This window comes from Staurois parvus, unplaced genomic scaffold (genome assembly GCF_062004578.1).
Source record: "Staurois parvus isolate SC_StPar_1 unplaced genomic scaffold, SC_StPar_1.0 ptg000298l, whole genome shotgun sequence".
Lineage (NCBI taxonomy): Eukaryota > Metazoa > Chordata > Amphibia > Anura > Ranidae > Staurois > Staurois parvus.
The window spans coordinates 1,426,766-1,447,182 of record NW_028318094.1 but is presented as its reverse complement, the minus strand read 5'-3'; the positions used below and the strand labels follow the sequence as shown (position 1 = coordinate 1,447,182).

At 40.4% G+C, this 20,417-nt stretch overlaps 1 protein-coding gene across 3 annotated transcripts in view; it reads right to left on the bottom strand.

The window, feature by feature from the left end:
• The window catches only part of LOC149458002 (proton-coupled amino acid transporter 1-like), a 107,074-nt gene that overhangs the window by 7,282 nt on the left and 79,375 nt on the right, over positions 1-20,417 (bottom strand). For 2 of the 3 annotated variants that reach the window (XM_089682798.1, XM_089682797.1), the window contains exon 10: positions 18,936-19,105. In XM_089682798.1, the coding sequence (XP_089538924.1) occupies positions 18,936-19,105 (170 nt within the window). Of the gene's footprint in view, positions 1-14,688; positions 14,951-18,935; positions 19,106-20,417 lie in introns of those variants that run through there. The other variant, XM_089682799.1, reaches the window with a different exon arrangement.

The window sequence follows — 20,417 nt, the reverse complement described above, 5'->3', positions numbered from 1 at the left end:
AAAGAAGGTTCTACCTGACTACAATAGTGAGCTTCAATTTTATACACATTGCAAAATTGAATCAGACTTTAAGGATTTGGAGTAAATTGTGACTTTAATACTTTAATTGAGACATGTTCTATTTTTTTACAGAAGAAAATAACAGGAAAAAATAAACCAGGTCTTGACATGAAGTTCTCATAATCCAAAAGTCCCACAGGGAGCCTGAAAGTAATTAAGTGAAATGGGCTTAGCAGGTAATGCACATGGTAAGGAAACATCCTGCCTCTACCTAATGGACAGAGGTGGTAGAGGTCACAGCCCAGACCAGGTGGGGGGGCAACTCCCAGGAGAATAAAGCTTCTGTATACTCAAGGTATACTGCTTGCAATCAGTTAATGCAAAACTGGCAGCATCACTGCCGACACCTGAAACTGTGGAATTTTAGGACTGCTGTTCTTAATACATACTAAAATAAAGAGTATGCTAGATTTTAAGAAAGGATTAAATCAACAAATGATACTCCGCTGACAGCATGAAAGGACCATACAGTTCTCCAGTGCTATTTGGGCAACCTTTATTTTCATGATAAATGTCAATTTGCTCACAAACATTTAAAAGACAATGTGATACCATTGCTTGGTCTAAAAGAAGTTATTAATGAAAATTGTATGGTTTAACCACTTGCCCTCCAGAGGATTTACCCCCCTTCCTGACCAGGCCATTTTTTGCATTGCGGAGCTGCATTACTTTAACGGACAATTGTGTAGTCATGTAACGTTGTACTTAAATGAAATGTATTTCCTTTTTTCCCCCACAAATAGAGCTTTCTTTCAATGGTATTTAATCAACTCTGAGGTTTTTTTTTTTATATAAACCAAAAAAGATCAACAATTTTGAAAAAAACAAAACAAAAAAACAAACACTTACTTTGTGCTATAAAACATATGCTATAAAAAATGTAAAAATTAAATGTCGTCATACATTTTGGCCAAAATGTATTCTGCTACATGTCTTTGCTAAAAAAAAAAAATTCCAATATGTGTAAATAAATTGGTTTACGTGAAAGTTATAGCGTCTACAAATGGCGGTATATATACTGGAATTTTTATTTTTATTATACTAGTAATGGCGACAATCAGTGACTTATAGCGGGACTGCGGCGGACATTCTGACACTTGGGGGAATTGATTAACTGCCACTGACATCCCCAGTGACACTAATACAGTGATCAGTGCTAATAAAATGAAAAGGGGTTAACCTTTGGGCTATCAAAGGGTTAACTGTGTGCTGTTTTACTAGGGAGGCATGCTGCTTTGTATTTCTCTGCTGTGCAAAGAAATACAAAGCAGCATGTTCTTGCTGGCAGGAGAGAGATCTGTGTTATTTACACACGGGTCTCTCCCGTCAGCTTTGCATGGCGATCGCTGGGTACCAGCAGGGAATCTCCGGCCAGGACCTGGTGATTGACATGCGTAGCCAGCAATGGAAATGAAAATCATGTAGATCTACACGTGATTTTGCGCAGCCCTGCCACCCTGTAGCAGTATTTCTATTATAGGGTGGCGGGCAACCAGTTAAAAAAATTAATTGAAAAAAAAAAAAAAAAAACATAAAACAGTGCAAAAACATCAATAATAAAAGTGTCCACAAAGTAATTGTGTCATAAATGAATATAAGTGAGTATAAATAAATAAAAAGTCCTTCTTCCCAAAAGTGTATAATAAACACAACAAACAATTCTTCTCCCAAAGAAATAGTGCTTCCACCATCCACCAGTGACAAATCAACATCAACCGCAATACGATCTACGTCACTTCCGGTGAGTGGAACGCACGCGGAGCAGTACGTTCCAAGCGGCCATCTTTGATGTTGGAATACCTGTTATCCTCTGCAAATTGCAAGGCTGTGAGGTTCCTGCTTGTACTGTGGATTTATGGATCTGTGTGAGCCTATGAGGCTATTAAACAAATGCTTTTAACCTTCCTTTAACATGAGAGTGGCCTGGTGGTATTATTTTTATGCTGAGTGTTACTGGTAGTATTACACTATGGTATCTCTTTCTCTTGTACTGTTGGGGAGCTCCTGAAGGAGTGAGTTGGAGGAGAGCAACATATCAGTCAAGGTGGATAAAGAGATCTGGTGAACTTAGAGGGGGCATAGGATCCCTAAAATCCTAAAAGGCGCAATACTCACCAATATCTGGTGAGTGCGGTTGATGTTGATTTGTCACTGGTGGATGGTGGAAGCACTATTTCTTTGGGAGAATTGTTTGTTGTGTTTATTATACACTTTTGGGAAGAAGGACTTTTTATTTATTTATACGCATTTATATTCATTTATGACACAATTACTTTGTGGACACTTATATTATTGATGTTTATTTATGGTGAAGATTTTTTTGTGTTTTTGCGCTGTTTTATGTTTTTTTCTTTTTTGGTGTTTTACACTGTTGCACAGCAGCATATTGTCACCTTTACCATATACAGAATTTCTTTGTGTGCTGGGGTTTGTGATCTAAAAAAATTAATTAGCATGCCGATGGGGGAGAGAGAGGAACCAGGGGAGGCAACAAGATTATAGTTTAGCGCAACAGTTTTGAAGTCCTATTTGTGGGTAGCTTTCTATGTTAAATGCTCACTTTCCTGCCTGCTGCACACAGCATTTCTAGTGAAAACATCCCTACTAGCTTCCCTTCTTATTGTAAGCACCATGGTACCATTTATTCCTATAGGTGAGCCTTCATCCTTATGTCCAGTTGATTAGGGCTAATCCATTGGCAATAAAGGGGCCATGATGTGCCTGCACTGAGAAAAGGAAATCACAAAAAAAAAAAATATATATATATATATATATATATATATATATATATATACGCAAATAATCAATTTATCGTCCCAACTTTTGCTTGGCCATATAGAGTCCGGTCCATAAATATTGGGACATCGACACAATTCTAACATTTTTGGCTCTATACACCACCACAATGGATTTGAAATGAAACAAACAAGACGTGCTTTAACTGCAAACGCTCAGCTTTAATTTGAAGGTACATCCAAATCAGGTGAACGGTGTAGGAATGCCTCTCACTTGTTAAGGGACCAAAAGTAATGGGAAATAATAATAATCATAAATCAAACTTTCACTTTTTAATACTTGGTTGCAAATCCTTTGCCGTCAATTACAGCCTGAAGTCTGGAACGCATAGACATCACCAGACGCTGGGTTTCATCCCTGATTATGCTCTGCCAGGCCTCTACTGCAACTGTCTTCAGTTCCTGCTTGTTCTTGGGGCATTTTCCCTTCAGTTTTTCTTCAGCAAGTGAAATGCATGCTCAATCGGATTCAGGTCAGGTGATTGACTTGGCCATTGCATAACATTCAACTTCTTTCCCTTAAAAAACTCTTTGGTTGCTTTTGCAGTATGCTTTGGGTCATTGTCCATCTGCACTGTGAAGCGGCGTCCAATGAGTTCTGAAGCATTTGGCTGAGTATGAGCAGATAATATTGCCCGAAACACTTCAGAATTCATCCTGCTGCTTTTGTCAGCAGTCACATCATCAATAAATACAAGAGGACCAGTTCCATTGGCAGCCATACATGCCCACGCCATGACACTACCACCACCATGCTTCACTGATGAGGTGGTATGCTTAGGATCATGAGCAGTTCCTTTCCTTCTCCATACTCTTCTCTTCCCATCACTCTGGTACAAGTTGATCTTGGACTCATCTGTCCATAGGATGTTGTTCCAGAACTGTGAAGGCTTTTTTAGATGTCGTTTGGCAAACTCTAATCTGGCCTTCCTGTTTTTGAGGCTCACCAATGGTTTACATCTTGTGGTGAACCCTCTGTATTCACTCTGTTGAAGTCTTCTCTTGATTGTTGACTTTGACACTCATACACCTACATCCTGGAGAGTGTTCTTGATCTGGCCAACGGTTGTGAAAGGTGTTTTCTTCACCAGGGAAAGAATTCTTTGGTCATCCACCACAGTTGTTTTCCGTGGTCTTCCGGGTCTTTTGGTGTTGCTGAGCTCACCGATGCATTCCTTCTTTTTAAGAATGTTCCAAACAGTTGTTTTGGCCACGCCTCATGTTTTTGCTATCTCTCTGATGGTTTGTTTTTTCAGCCTAATGATGGCTTGCTTCACTGATAGTGTCAGCTCTTTGGATCTCATCTTGAGAGTTGACAGCAACAGATTCCAAATGCAAATAACACACTTGAAATGAACTCTGGACCTTTATCTGCTCATTGTAATTGGGATAATGAGGGAATAACACACACACCTGGCCATGGAACAGCTGAGAAGCCAATTGTCCCATTACTTTTGGTCCCTTAACAAGTGGGAGGCATATATGCAAACTGTTGTAATTCCTACACTGTTCACCTGATTTGGATGTAAATACCCTCAAATTAAAGCTGACAGTCTGCAGTTAAAGCACATCTTGTTTGTTTCATTTCAAATCCATTGTGGTGGTGTATAGAGCCAAAAATGTTAGAATTGTGTTGATGTCCCAATATTTATGGACTTGACTGTAAAACATTTACACAATAAAACTGGGGAATCTGCAGATGACCATCAATTAGATGTGAGCCCCCAAAGAGTGACCATATCTCCAGATAGGCATGGCCATCTGGTATGGATCCCCCAATATGAGTGGAAAGTGAATCACTGTTTGATGTCTTCCATCTCTCATGATGTCCATACATGTAGCAATTTCGAAAATGTTTTTGTTCAGGGGACTGAAACGGGGCACAATCTAGGTGGATGAAGGAATCCCCTCCCTGTATTCTTACAGCTGCTCCTGCTGCTTACTGAATACACTGAACAGCAGCTGCACCCGCTGATCAATAAAAAATTTCCAGTGGGTCTGTTCAACAGTCAATCAAGTAATTTGAACAGGGAGGGTCACAGGCAGGTAGAAATTTGCCGGTCCCTGCTGTATTGGACAAAGAGTGTCTCCCTATAGCCCACCTCGCCAGCAAAGTATACTCACCAATACTCCTCAAATCATACTTTGTTTTTTCCCGCTGCTACAAGAGTCAAGCTTAGGCAAGCAATGTTGTCAGATGACATGACTCCCACAACCATGTGCCCATGTGTGGGCCTAAGTATTGACCACTCAGGCCTGAGCATTGTCACATGAGAAGGTCACATACACCCCAATTCCCAGAATAAATAGAGTGATGTGGCTGATGAAGCAGAGAGATTGTGAAGGAGTGCAGATTATACCTTGCTGTAAGGGTGGGTGATGAGAAGACATTATCACTTTGTTGTAAATGGTCAGCATCTCTAACTCGCAAGCTTAGGCACAGGGTGGCTGAAACATGCCTACATGCACTCTTAAGGCCATAGACAACCCAAGAGAGTGTACATCATTTTTTAACATACGGTATATCATTATGCTAATAACTAGATAAAAACTGTAATCTATTTTTATTTTTTTTTCAATTAGGTACACATTTAAATTACCATCATTAGCAGTTCATTGCTTTTGATGGGACTGTTTATACTAGCTGATGACAGACAAACCTGTCACATTTTTTATGCTAAAGCAACTACACAGAGTAATTTGTTTTCAGTAAACCAACCAACTCAAACTTGAATATTAAGCACAATCACTATTTAGCATTACAAAGCAGGGAGTAAAACCCGGGTATGTAATGGGCAACTATGGCTGCCCCCCGTGCACATATACAACTACAATCTATACATAGAAAGACATTTTTTTTTTTATAACATTAACACACATTGATAAACACCATTTTCATCAAACTGATCTCTTTTAGAAATACATTCAAGAAAAAAATGAAATAGGTTTCATTTAATAACGTTTATCCAGAATAAATGGCCATCAGCAAGAAGAGGAATGGAAGGAATAAATAATGTAAATTGATAATCAATACAAAAGGTATGGAGGTTTGACCCTATGGGAAGCTACAGGGTATACGCTATGAGCAACTAATTCCTGGGGCATGCATTTAATTCAGACATCAACTCTGACAGCCCAATTATGGGATTAGGAGAAATTCTGACTTTAGGAAGAAGTGAAATGTGGTAGATTAGAAGAGTATCAGATTGTGTAAATTACATGAAATGGAATTCTCTTGTATTCAGTGTTCTTTAGTGTTTTGTTTAGCAGTTCAATAACATTTCCTCCACAAAGAATAATAGTTGAGTAAACTAAGTATAGGAGAAATTTGAAACACTGAATCTAAATCTTGTATTGTTTCATGTACAAGAACTCCAAAATTACCTTAACATATTTAGATGCAGAATTTCCAAAAAGTTTATAAAAATGAGTCCAGTGCTGCAGCTGCCAGCAATCTCAATGCAGTGTTCCAAATTAATATTCCCAAGGAACCTCTTACTTGCACATTGGGGGTTGATCATCTTTTGTATGAGTCTTATATCTGAAAGGCAGTTTTGAGATCCCTTTTTCAGGCCACAAAATTAAGCCCCTATGCACTGGACTTCTCCAAAGCCTCCTAACATTTGTGGAGTGGAAGCGACAAATGAATAGCAATCTTCTGATGGAGAAGCGTATTTATGCCCATCAGGGTATACTTGATACATTCTATAAGATATGGGGAAAATGGCTCCATGTCTGAGTAGCCATCCTTAGACTTAATAAACACCTATACAGAGTGAGCATGCACTATAGCAGCCTTCACTAAATGGCGGACCGCAGTCCGGATCCAAACCTACTGACAGCCCAGTCCAGACCATCAGCCCACCACTCTGCTGTGCTGGATCCTCACTAAGCTGCAGTCATTGGTTATTAGGATTGGCACCATCATAGTAAGCAATGACACAGGTGTACCCATCCCCTTGCAGCATGCTTCTCCTCCCAGCTCTAATGGACTCTGTACTTATTAGTGAGACTCTGATGGGGAAAAGTGATATATGGGGACACTCCAATGGGGGAAACCTGATGTATGGGGGCACTGTGATTTTGGCAGCTGATCTATGGGAACACTAGAATGGGGGAATCTGACATATAGAGGAAACTTAATGGGGACCCCTGATGTAAGGGGGCATCCTGATGGCGACACCTCATATGAGGGCACACTGATGGGGAACCTCATGTATGGTGATACCTAATGTATGGAGGCACTCTGATGGGGACCCCTTATATAAGGGGGTAATCTGATGGGGACACCCGATGTAAGCGGGTACTCTGTTGGGGACACCTGAATAGTTATTTGATGGGGACAACTTATGCAAGGTAGTTCTATTTTCTTTGACCTTTTTTCTTTTACTTTTCCTTGGCTGGAAGAAACATTTTGCATGCAGACATCCCTGAATGTTAACTCATTACCCCTGCACTATAGCATTGATTACAAACTGTGGTTGGATAGTGCTGGCGACTGGATCCCAGGTTGTATTGAGATGGCAATATCTTTAATGTACTTTGAACTATAGCATGTTTATGCGACATGGTAACAACCAGTCTGATCTGTGCTCTAGTTATTGAGAATTGCATTGGTGATTTTGAGTTATATTGTACAGGGAAGATACGGTAGATATCCTTATCTCCCTTGAGGAGATGTAAACTGAAGATGTGGAAAAATTAAATAAATTAAAAAAAAAAAAGCCAAGTTTAGTATTTACAAGCACTACAATTTAAGTGTCAATTCTGACTTGTGGGAAATGCCAGTATAATAATGCACATTTAAAGTCAAAGGTCAAAGCGTTTTGGCCATACTTCTTTTGTGGGTCACAGGAGTAGTTACTCATGTTCTCATGTGACCCTGAAACAGCCGTCAGTGACCTAAGCCTGCTGAATATGTATGAGGCGAGTACATATGTTTATTTATTTTTAACAACCACAACTTCTTTATGCATTAGAAGAAGTGCCTGTTATTGTTGATAGAGATATTGCCTCATGTTTTCATTAAAAAACAATTGTTGAATGTGTAATGTAATTATATGTAAACTAAGCCCTACCAGAAATTCAATTTCTAAGAATCTTGCGGGACACGGGGAATTGTTCTCATCCAATTTTTACTGCAGCCTACAGGAAGATTTGGAAAAAGGAAAACAAAAAACCTTAGACCAGTCCAGGAACCCCTCCCCTTAGTTTGACTTGGCTTTGTTTCAAAGCAGTATCAGGAGCATGTTCATAAACAAAGAACATCAGATGAGGCTGCAATGTCCACCTGATGGAACTTATAGAATGTGTGCACAGAAGACCTAGTGAGAGCTTTGCAAATCTGATCCCAAAAATCCCAGAACACTCACAGATCTAGCAAAGTGTGCCTTGACAGGAAAGAGTAGGACTATAAGGTTGGATGATGGTCTGATGTTGCCACATAGAAACAGTAGAATGAGAAGCTGGTGTACTCTGTAGAGGGACAATCCAGGATTGTAAAATGTGAATCAGCCTTACTGAAGAAAGTGGTGGCTGAGCAGTAGACTCTCACAACCTGAACCACATCAAGGCAATACAGGAAATTTCCTTTTGGTGAACTTGAGTCAAAACAGAGGAACAGAAGAACAATGTCCTGGTCGAAGTGAAGGCAGAAACCACAGCAGGCAAGACTTGGACTTCAATACTACTTTGTTCCTATGCAAACCAGAAAGTTTTTTTTTTTTTGCAAGATAAAGCTGCTTGGTCCAGACCCAGCTGCAGGAAGGAGCAGATTTATCACACATAGAAACTAAGGGGGAAGCCCCAAGGGTTACACTAAATGAAGGGCATAGAGTGCACAGGAATGGAGAAACGAACACTGTCATTTCTTGACCGATAAATGGGAGAAGACTTTGTAATCTGTTCCTTAGGCTTCTACTGCTGAGGAAGATGAGTGCACTTGCCGGATCCAAAGTGAGGATTTATCACCTCCCCAAAATGGGTGCAAGCCAATGAACGCTTGGGGCGAGAAAATAGCTTATAAGGGTGTTTCCCATCCTCAGAGATTTAAAAGGCAGGTGCAATGCAAAAGACATTGTGACCTTAGGAACTTTAAAAAATCCAAGCCTTGAAACAGCAGTGGTAGAACCAAAATGCTGATCCTTCAGTTTCTGAGTGACACACACAGCATTAAAAATGTTTAACTTGGGAGTAATAGCAGTAAACTGCAACTCTTCAGGGGCAAGGTCATCAGTCAAAGACTGGAAGGATTCAGAATCAAAGTTTCTGTGGCCAATGGCTCAGAAGGCACCAAGGTCATGGGTTATTAACATACAGAATTATCAGCAGGGAAAGGCTTAGGAGAGCACTTGTGGCCTTAGTAGTTAGTCAGCAAGGAACTGGGCGATTTGGGCTATACAATCTTACCTGACTGTAGTAAAAACCTCAGCCAAAATGACAAAGGAACTGGGCACGGTCACTAAAGAGAATTTTGATGACAGAATAGACTCTTGGGAGTAGAGGGAAACATGATTTCAAGATGCAGACATCTTCATAATCAATAGGTGTGCTGCAAGCAACTCCAGAGTTGTTAGTAGAGTGAGTGTTGGGTGCCCCTGGTACCAAGTGTGCCCAGACAGACATACTGTGGCCCATATGGTGGTAAGGCAACATAAGGCTCAGAGTACAAGGCAAGAGGAATGGATCAAATTCCTCGATTCTATTCAAGCAGGAGCAGCAGTAGGGAGGTGCTTCCTCAACACTGTATGGCAAGAATGAGGGGTGCATAGCACATACGATACTTCACCCAGTCCTCCATCCTACAGCATTAACCCATTCCGCAGTGAAAACCAGCAGGAAATGGGGTATTTTAAAGTTGCCCAATGACCTAAGCAAATAGGGTAGCACCCACTGTTAACAAACCACTGAGTCTTAAAAAGACAAGGCAAGCGCTGAGGCAATGCCAGAGACTCTGGATATGGAAAGAGCTCCATGACTAACTTTTACCAAAACAGAATGTGAAAAGTGTCCTAGGTGGACCTTATTGCCCAAAGGTCAGTTTCAGGCTAATATCACTAATAACAACCATGCCAGATAGCTGCAATCAAGAAGACAAAGCTCCAGCAGCAATGTAGAAAGGATTCCCAATTGGGTTAAAAAAAGGAGGAAAAAAGTCTATAGCAAAAAAGGAGTTAGTCTTTAACACAGCAATGCTGCAGAAATTAAGACCATTCTTTTAGAACACCAGCAATGAAAACTAAGGCATACTGGTAGCAGGAGGGGTTATCCTGGGCTGGACTGGAGCTTTTTTTTTTTTTTGCCAATGTCTATTTCACCCATATGTGACAGTAAAACCTAAAGATAAAAAAAAAAAAAAAAAAAAAAAAAAGAAGGTTTTTATAATTTTGATAGCAATTTTCATAAATGGTTTTAAATCACGGCATTCATTGTAAGAATACTTGGTGATCCTGTCTTAAAAGTTCATTGTTCAGCCACTCTGTTGTAGGGCTCTGTCCTAGTTTTCCAACTGTGCTCCTGCACCGTCACTCTGTCACAGGCTCTCTCAGGGAAGACTATAAAGGGGCTGTATAGTCATCATCCACTGTTGCCACATCAGGAAACCCATAATGAAAAAAGCCATGCAGCCACTGCTGAAGTGCCTATAGACAGGAAGAGAGCAGTTCAGCAGTACTGAAATAAAAAGGGTGAAAACAGCTTTTTATTTTTGGGGGGGGCAATGATTTATGATATACTGCGCGTTGGCAAACTAAATGTCATTCAGTTAGGGTTTGCTTTGACTTTAAAGTGAACATGTCAGCAATTTTAAAGGGGATATCAGGGCTCACTCTCCTGTCTTCTGCCTTATAAAGCTGCATTACAGTGTGCCAGAGGTAAGTGAATCACAAAAGCTTTGAAGACTATTACAAATAGATGTATGATTATGAAAAGAAGAGTGGCTGTAGTACTGTTTTAATGTAAAATATTGTCATGATCCATATACAGTATCAATCTTCAAACAATTGGAAATAACTATATTTAGGCAATTCAATAAGTATATCTCTGCCCGACTGTGATTTACTCTCCAAGATGGGTAGACCCGTAAAAGAGACAGATGCATAGTGTGCCACGTGCACTCACATACATAGGATGGAGTCAGGGAGAAGTGCTGCACTATGCCTCCCTCTTTCAGGCAGATGAAATGCATTCTCTATTAACTCCATAGAACTTCTCAAGGGAACAGAAAGCCTCAATAGAAAAGCTTTTTATATGGTTCCTGGCTATTAACTCAATATGGGCCTTGACACTTTGTGAACATACAACATGCAAGCAGCTGTACAATATGAAACAATCCATTACAGAAGATGTATTTAGGTCAATATAACCTAAGGAAGGTGATCTCAAAACCTTTAGTCATCAGAAACAACCAGGGGCGGACTGACCATTTGGAAACTTGGGCACTGCCCGAGGACCCGGGGTCAGTAGGGGGCCCCATGAGATGCCCCTGGTACCTTTTTCATAGGCTTTTTTGAGTTTGGGCAAGGACACAGGGGCCCCATGATCCCCTATTTTACTATTTCACTACTTTAATTGGTAATTGTTTGGTCGTGCATCAATGTATACAAATGAACTTTTTAGCATTTTTTTTCACACAAACAGCTTTCTTTTGGTGACATTTGATCACCACTGGGTTTATTATTTTTTGTGTTCGAAATGGAAAAAGACCAAAAATTGTGAAAAAAACCTATATTTTCTACTTTCTGTTAAAAAAAACATACAAAAAAAAAAATCTAATTTCTTTATCCATTTAGGCCAAAATGTATTCTGCTGCATGTCTTTGGTAAAAGAAAATCCAGTAAGTGTACATTAATTGATCTGTGCAAAAGTTATAGCATCTACAAACTATGGTATATATACACTGGAATTTACTCAGCTATGATGCTATACTGTAATGGCGGTGATCAGCGCCTTATAGTGGGGACTGTGATAGGGTAGCAGGCAATCTGGCGCGAAAAGACACTGTCCTGTACACTGACAGTACTAATGACACAGGCTGGGAAGGGTTAACATTTAGAGGAAATCAAGGGGTTAACTGTGTGCCTAACAACATGTTATGTGCAATATGTGCTGATTTTACTGTACTATCTGTCTGTTTCTTCTCAGGTATGGTGCAACGCACAAAATCTTTATTATTGGGTTTAATAGCTTCAAGTCCCATGGGAATAATTTCCGTGGTCCTCCCCTTCACTAAATGGTTCTTTCTGCTAACCTCCATGTCATTACTGGACACATGGAGCTTGGCAATGGCAATGAGTGGAGCGGGGGGGGGTGCCAAGCAGATTGCTGCCCCCTAGAGGTTTTAGTTTTCCCAGAGTTCTGGCATCGTGGGTAGCAGGAAAATGATGAAAAAAAAACTTCTTTTGCAGGTAGCTCTGAGTTTTTTGTTTTTTTTTTACTGACAGGGTCACGTTAAGGGCAACCACTAATGGTTTGGGGGTCAATGCTATTTATTATTTTAAATTGTTTTACGGTGTTTTTTTTTTTTTGTCTTTTTTTGGGGGGGGGGGGGGTACACTGTCCAAATGCAATCTTTGTTTTACAAATATTCATTTAATAAATGACAAGGGGCTCCCAGAGCAAAAAGACAACAAAATATAAAACAGCTTGTTTTGAGTCATAGGCCTTGGTATTATGGCCCGTGAAAAAGACTGTTTGATGCCAATGACAATGTTTCTCACTTGACCATCCTTGTATATTTCACATGATGCACACAAAAAAGAAATAAAATATTCATGGGTTTCCCCCTCTCCATTAAAGAGGGGCTGGCCTGTCAAATAGTATCATTTTCACTTTCTGCATGGCCACATTTAGAAGGCACTTATCCAGCCATCTAGTAGTGGCAGTAATCTTGGAAAGCAAATTAGGGGGAGCCTAGAACTCGCACATCTAGAAGGACACTGCAAAAGTGAAGGCACAAAAACTGAGATTGGGGAAGACTTTGCTTTAATGGATTGAAAGACTGGAAGTGATGCAATGCACATTTCTAATATACAGGTCAAAGGGTGTACAGCTGCATGTCAACTGAACGTAATTTGCACATCAATTCATCTGCTCATCACTGCAACATGAGAACAGTTAAAAGGATTGAGCAGAAAATGACTGATTTACTGCCATTTAGGGAGGATTAACACACGCTGAACAATGTTTTGATATATGAATATGGATTTGCCATGTTAGTAAAAATCAGACTTAAAGTGTTACTAAACCCAGGACCCTGCATTCACTATATCTGGTCTCCCACAGTAAAAAAAGAACATGGAAATGCAATTATTTTAGTAAATTTAAACTGCTAAATACCTTTTCTCATCAGCAGTTAGAGCAGTCTTGTGACTTCTATCAGTGCCCAGCAGAGCACTGGTTAAAGCTTGTAGGAGGAGTTTTCATTCTCTCCTGATTGTCCTATGAGGCTGCATAATGCCTGACCCTTTGTCTGGACAGTGCTTATTTGCCCTGTGCTGATCACATGCACCCATCCAAAGGAGAAAAAAAAACAGCTAGCAATACACACTAAACTGAGCATGTGCAGCTTGTCCCCAAGGATCTGTTCTATCAGCAGATGAATTGGGGACAGTAGAAGAAGGGGCGGACCAGAGAAGACAGGATCAAACATTGTTTTTTACACAATGCGGAGGATTGACTCTTTAGGTTTTACAGTGAGCATAACAAGCATGTGTTACTGCATATACAGACTGATTTTACTGTTGTGAACAGTAAACAATTTAAGGCTTTAGAGAAAAACAATGCTAATGCTCCATGCACACTAGCGTTTTTGCAGGATAAAAAACACTGGTAGTAGTGTTTTAATAGCATTCAGAAGTGTTTAGGAGCGTTCGTGTTTTATTAGCGTTTCTTCAGTACAATTACAAAAAAAGAAAACAGCTGCAAGGAGTGTTTTAGTAGTGTTTTTTTCTGGTGGAAAACCGCTCTAAATAACTCTACAAAACAATTTTTGTTTCTGCTCCAAGATGCTGAAGCTCAAAAAATGCTATTAGCCCAAAGTAGTGTGCATGAACACATAAGGGAACACTATTTAGCGTCTTGGAGCAAAAAAGAAAAAAAAAAAATTGCCAATAGCTTCTTGGAGCTTAAAAAAATACTAGTGTGCATGAATCTCCTAGATTGTAAGCTGCAATGAGCAGGGCTCTCCTATCCCTCTTGTATTGCACTGTATTGTCTCCCCTTATATTGTAAAGCGCTGAGCAAACTGCTGGCGCTATATAAATCCTGTATAATAAGAATAACTAGAAAAGCTACAATTTCCGGGGAAACTATGTGAAGTGTTCTTGTGTTCTTTTGTCAGCTCCCACTCTAGTTTTGAACATTCTGCCATTCATTCCTATGGGACCAATTTCACCACAAAAACGCTATGTAGTGAACCATTCGGCGAAACATTCCACAAAGTAATAGCACACCAATCAGGAACAATCCGCACGTTTCGGTATATTACTGTCTATGTAGTGTAAACACTGTGGGAGGAGTTAGGGTGGTAAATTTGGCTATAATAATAAGAATATATACAGTGGGGATCGAAAGTTTGGGCACCCCAGCTAAAAATTTGTATTAATGTGCATAAAGAAGCCAAGGAAAGATGGAAAAATCTCCAAAAGGCATCAAATTACAGATTAGACATTCTTATAATATGCCAACAAAAGTTAGATTTTATTTCCATCATTTACACTTTCAAAATAACAGAAAACAAAAAAATGGCGTCTGCAAAAGTTTGGGCACCCTGCAGAATTTATAGCATGCACTGCCCCCTTTGCAAAGCTGAGACCTGCCAGTGTCATGGATTGTTCTCAATCATCGTCTAGGAAGACCAGGTGATGTCAATCTCAAAGGTTTTAAATGCCCAGACTCATCTGACCTTGCCCCAACAATCAGCACCATGGGTTCTTCTAAGCAGTTGTCTAGAAAACTGAAACTGAAAATAGTTGACGCTCACAAAGCTGGATAAAGCTATAAGAAGATAGCAAAGCGTTTTCAGATGTCAATATCCTCTGTTCGGAATGTAATTAAGAAATGGCAGTCATCAGGAACAGTGGAAGTTAAAGCAAGATCTGGAAGACCAAGAAAAATATCAGACAGAACAGCTCGCAGGATTGTGAGAAAAACAATTCAAAACCCACGTTTGACTGCACAATCCCTCCAGAAAGATCTGGCAGACACTGGAGTTGTAGTACACTATTCCACTATAAAGAGATACTTGTACAAATATGGTCTTCATGGAAGAGTCATCAGAAGAAAACCTCTTCTAAGTCCTCACCACAAAAATCATCGTTTGAACTTTGCAAATGAACATATAGACAAGCCTGATGCATTTTGGAAACAAGTTCTGTGGACCGATGAGGTTAAAATTGAACATTTTGGCCGGAATGAGCAAAGGTACGTTTGGAGAAGAAGGGGCACAGAATTTAATGAAAAGAACCTCTGTCCAACTGTTAAGCATGGGGTTGGATCAATCATGCTTTGGGGTTGTGTTGCAGCCAGTGGCACAGGGAACATCTCACGAGTAGAAGGAAAAATGGATTCAATAAAATTTCAGCAAATTTTGGATGGTAACTTGATGCCATCTGTGAAAAAGCTGAAGTTAAAGAGAGGATGGCTTCTACAAATGGATAATGATCCTAAACACACCTCGAAATCCACGGGGGATTACATCAAGAGGCGTAAACTGAAGGTTTTGCCATGGCCTTCACCATCTCCTGACCTCAACATAATTGAAAATCTATGGATAGACCTTAAAAGAGCAGTGCGTGACAGACAGCCCAGAAATCTCAAAGAACTGGAAGACTTTTGTAAGGAAGAATGGGCAAAGATACCTAAAACAAGAATTGAAAGACTCTTGGCTGGCTACAAAAAGTGTTTACAAGCTGTGATACTTGCCAAAGGGGGCAGTACAAGATATTAACTCTGCAGAGTGCCCAAACTTTTGCAGACGCCATTTTTTTGTTTTCTGTTATTTTGAAAGTGTAAATGATGGAAATAAAATCTAAATTTTGTTGACATATTATAAGAATGTCTAATCTGTAATTTGATGCCTTTTGGAGATTTTTCCATCTTTCCTTGGCTTCTTTATGCACATTAATACAAATTTTTAGCTGGGGTGCCCAAACTTTCGATCCCCACTGTATGTGAGACAACAGTAAGTGGTCTTGCCATGCAAGAACACTTAATGAAGCCTGACATAGGCAATTGTACGTGCTTGAAGAGAAGCACTTAAACATTTGACAGCTTTGGCAGCTGTTGGTTTGTGCAAGTTGGACACCTTTTGCCTCAAAGGCGAATGCAGGTTATCCTTGTGCCCTCTAATGTGCATGGAGTGTCAGTGACAGGGTCATACATTATATTTATATTAACCCCTGGCCAATGAGGGTTACTACATAGCCTCACAAAATACAAACACTGTCAAGATATTTAGGAACAATGGCTGCCAGCGTTGACCGGCGTGTTCTGGCACGGAGGGTCTGTCCCCCTGTTACAACTCAATAGCTCAGCAGGCAGATCACTGTACTAACATCGGATCCTTAGTACAGTGAGCTTCTCCTGAGCTCTTCAGTTTTTTTTTCGTTAAGCCGTTGGGTTGCATGAAAAAAAAAAACCCTGATGGTGTGTACCCAGCTTTAGCCAAAAGAATAAAACTACTATTTCCAGTCAAATAATATATATTATAATTACTTGCGAACCACTGAGGTATGAGATAGTAATTAAATATATAGGTCAGCAGGCATCTATTCACATCCTCATATAAATGTGTTTTGTAGTAATATACAGTAAATTGATTATTGCCGCGCCCTAAATGTGAGATATGAATACTTCCAGAAATAATGAACAATCCAAGTCAACTTATTACAACTTCAAAATAAATCAATAATAGAATGTGAAAAAAACAAAAAATGTGAAAAAAATATAGTATAAGTAATTTAAATAATAAAAATTAATAGTGTCCAAAAAAAAAGTCTATATAAGTTCGATTAAAGTTGATAAGTCAAACAAGATTGCAGATGGATTCTTGCTGGAATATAGATACTTACTGTATTTTTCGCTTCATAAGACGCACTTTTTTCCCCCCAAAAAAGGGGGGAAAAATGTCAGTGCGTCTTATGGAGTGAATATGGAGCGGCCGGTCCGGTATTTCCACCGCCGCCGTGTCAGAATACCGGGCCGGCCGCTCAGCTTTGCAGCGGGACCTTACCTGTTCCTCTATCCAGCGGCGCGCTGTCTTCCCGGCTTCTGTAGTGTGCGTGACAGCCGGGTGCCAATGCACATGCGCAAGAAGTGGTGCTCTTTGTGAATGGTAAGGCGGTACCTGGGACACATGACAGATCCCAGAAGCCGTCGGACCAATCACAAAGCGCAGCGCTTCTCGCTCATGCGCACTGGGCATCCGGCTGTCCGCCGAGCGCCCACACTACAGAAGCCGGGAAGACAGCGCACGGCTGGATAGAGGAACAGGTAAGATCAAAGAACAACTGCGGAAGTAAGAGCGGGTACCTGTCAAATTCAGGTACCCGCTCCCCCCCCTCCCCAAAGGTCAGCAGTCATCTCCTGTACTGTCCGCAGTCTCTGGTCGTCTCCTGTACTGTGTCCGCAGTCTCTGGTCGTCTCCTGTACTGTGTCCGCAGTCTCTGGTCGTCTCCTGTACTGTGTCCGCAGTCTCTGGTCGTCTCCTGTACTGTGTCCGCAGTCTCTGGTCGTCTCCTGTACTGTGTCCGCAGTCTCTGGTCGTCTCCTGTACTGTGTCCGCAGTCTCTGGTCGTCTCCTGTACTGTGTCCGCAGTCTCTGGTCGTCTCCTGTACTGTGTCCGCAGTCTCTGGTCATCTCCTGTACTGTGTCCGCAGTCTCTGGTCGTCTCCTGTACTGTGTCCGCAGTCTCTGGTCGTCTCCTGTACTGTGTCCGCAGTCTCTGGTCGTCTCCTGTACTGTGTCCGCAGTCTCTGGTCGTCTCCTGTACTGTGTCCGCAGTCTCTGGTCGTCTCCTGTACTGTGTCCGCAGTCTCTGGTCGTCTCCTGTACTGTGTCCGCAGTCTCTGGTCGTCTCCTGTACTGTGTCCGCAGTCTCTGGTCGTCTCCTGTACTGTGTCCGCAGTCTCTGGTCGTCTCCTGTACTGTGTCCGCAGTCTCTGGTCATCTCCTGTACTGTGTCCGCAGTCTCTGGTCATCTCCTGTACTGTGTCCGCAGTCTCTGGTCATCTCCTGTACTGTCCGCAGTCTCTGGTCATCTCCTGTACTGTCCTGTACCTTGATGGATATTTTTAGAGACTCCCTTGGATACTCCTGATGATTGATAATGGTTGATTGTGGGTCTGTGGGTTAGCTTTTTCTCATCAGTGCTCCATCTCCTTGTATTATTCCTCGTTAGTATAGTGCGAAAGAAAAAAAGGTACATGGTGCCTTATCGTTTTTTAAAAGAACAATTTTATTCACAACTTTTTCTTATGCACTCACAAGTATTCAGTATAAAAAGCGCTGAGTTAAAATCAGTAAAATCGCTAAATGCGTTTGTGACAGGTCTCCTGCGTGGATGCTCACACTCGCTCACAAAGACTATACTCGCCGTGAAGTCGGGTTGCTGTGGTGACATCAAAGCCCCTCCCCTACTTATACTATGATATTTTTTTCACTTTTTTTGTTTTTTTTTCACATTCTATTATTGATTTATTTTGAAGTTTTAATAAATTGACTTGGATTGTTCATTATTTCTGGAAGTATTCATATCTCACATTTAGGGCATGGCAATAATCAATTTACTATTTCCAATCAGTCAGGTAATATTCTAGCAATGATGAGATTGTATCAAGGCACACTTAGAACACAGTTATTACAGAGCCAATTTCCACTAAATGTAAAGTTGATTTGTACAACGCAGATTTACAGCTGCTATGTAGAAATTGCTAGAGTGCTGCTGTCTGGTGACATGGATACCGGTGAAAAGCATCTATTATTAGAATTCTGTAAGCTGTGTATTAGTTCATATTAAGAAATATCCATTGTTGTTTTAGTCCTAAAAAAACAAAATTAAAAACAATTCAAGACAAACTTACATGTTATACAAACCAAAGCAGCCCTCACACTCAGGTCCACCAATAGCGCCCAGCGGTCAGAAACCCTCAAAGTGGCAGTAGGGACTATAATTTCTGCAGCAACGTAGAACTGTAACGCAAATGTGATAAAGATCCCAAAGCAATACAGCAGTTTTACAGATTGGTATAGCCTGTGAGAGACAGAAAAAGTGAGTGAGCCTAGAATAACCAAAAAAAGTGCTTTTCAAATTAAATATTTTTTTCCATCAAAGTATTCATTATTGAAGAAGAACAAAGTATTGGAAGTTTTTTGGAGTCTTACACAATAGAAAAAAGCAAAAATTTGACAACGTGGCATACAGTATAGGAAGGATTATAAAACAATCCTCAATCAACTTGTTAAAAATGTGGTTGGTGTAATATTCCAACATGACCTTGAAGTGGTAAAAGGTAAAATAAAAAAGGACATACATATATGATGCAGTCTGTCACTAGAATTAACAGAGCAGTCTGTTTTTGAGTCCCTCCTGTAACTCCTGTAGTTCTTTTACCTGGTGATCTAGCCATTGTTTTCCATTTGTGTTTAACAGACCACTCCGGATGCATTCCGCATACGTTTTTACATACAGTTCACACCACACGCAGTTCCGGTGCAGTTTTGATGTAGTTTGCCATGTTCCAGTACGGTTCTGTGCAGAAAAAAAAATGCAGCATGTTCTACTTTTTTTTCTGCACTGGAAACTGACTGCACTAATGTGAACCAGGGCCATTGGAATAAATGGAAAACACTGTGCATGCAGTTTTGATGCAGAAAAAAAGCGTGCTGAACTGCATCTAGTGTGAACTAGCCCATAGGCTTTAATTAATTTAACTCATTTATGTAAATCCCTTCTAACACTGCCTCCTCCTGACAGTGCTGCTGTCCAAGGGTTGCTGTCCATAGATAGAGGAGCCACCCCAGGATAGGAAGTGTTACTGGCCAGATCACCAGGTGAAAATAAAAGGAAAAAAAAAAAAACAAACTAAAAATAGGAACTAATGCAGCCACATCTAAAAAACTGATAAAGTGCAATATATTACATTTTTGATTTTGGGATTTAGATAAACCTACAACAGTACAGCAGTATGATGCAGTAATGTCAGGAGAAAGAATGAAAGTGCAGTTTTGGTTGTAAGTGAGAGATACATATATAAAATACTGTATTTATAATTGAAGGATAACAGTTTTCCGTGTGATCTTTATTGTACTGAACTCAAAGTATTTGTGGACATAACGAGTGACAATGGGTCTAGATCTGCTATCTATACTAGGAGTTGGTGCTCCCAAGAGTCTACGTATAACTAGATTAGGGGTTGACCTTGCAAATGTAGAATAGAGTTCACTTTACCTATCCAAACATGGGTAGTTTGCGAGTTAACCAATGCCCAATTAAATTTTTTTTTGCGCTCATCTTAGCCTGCACCAAATGTACGGGTTTGAGCATGCATTAATGTGTATGCATT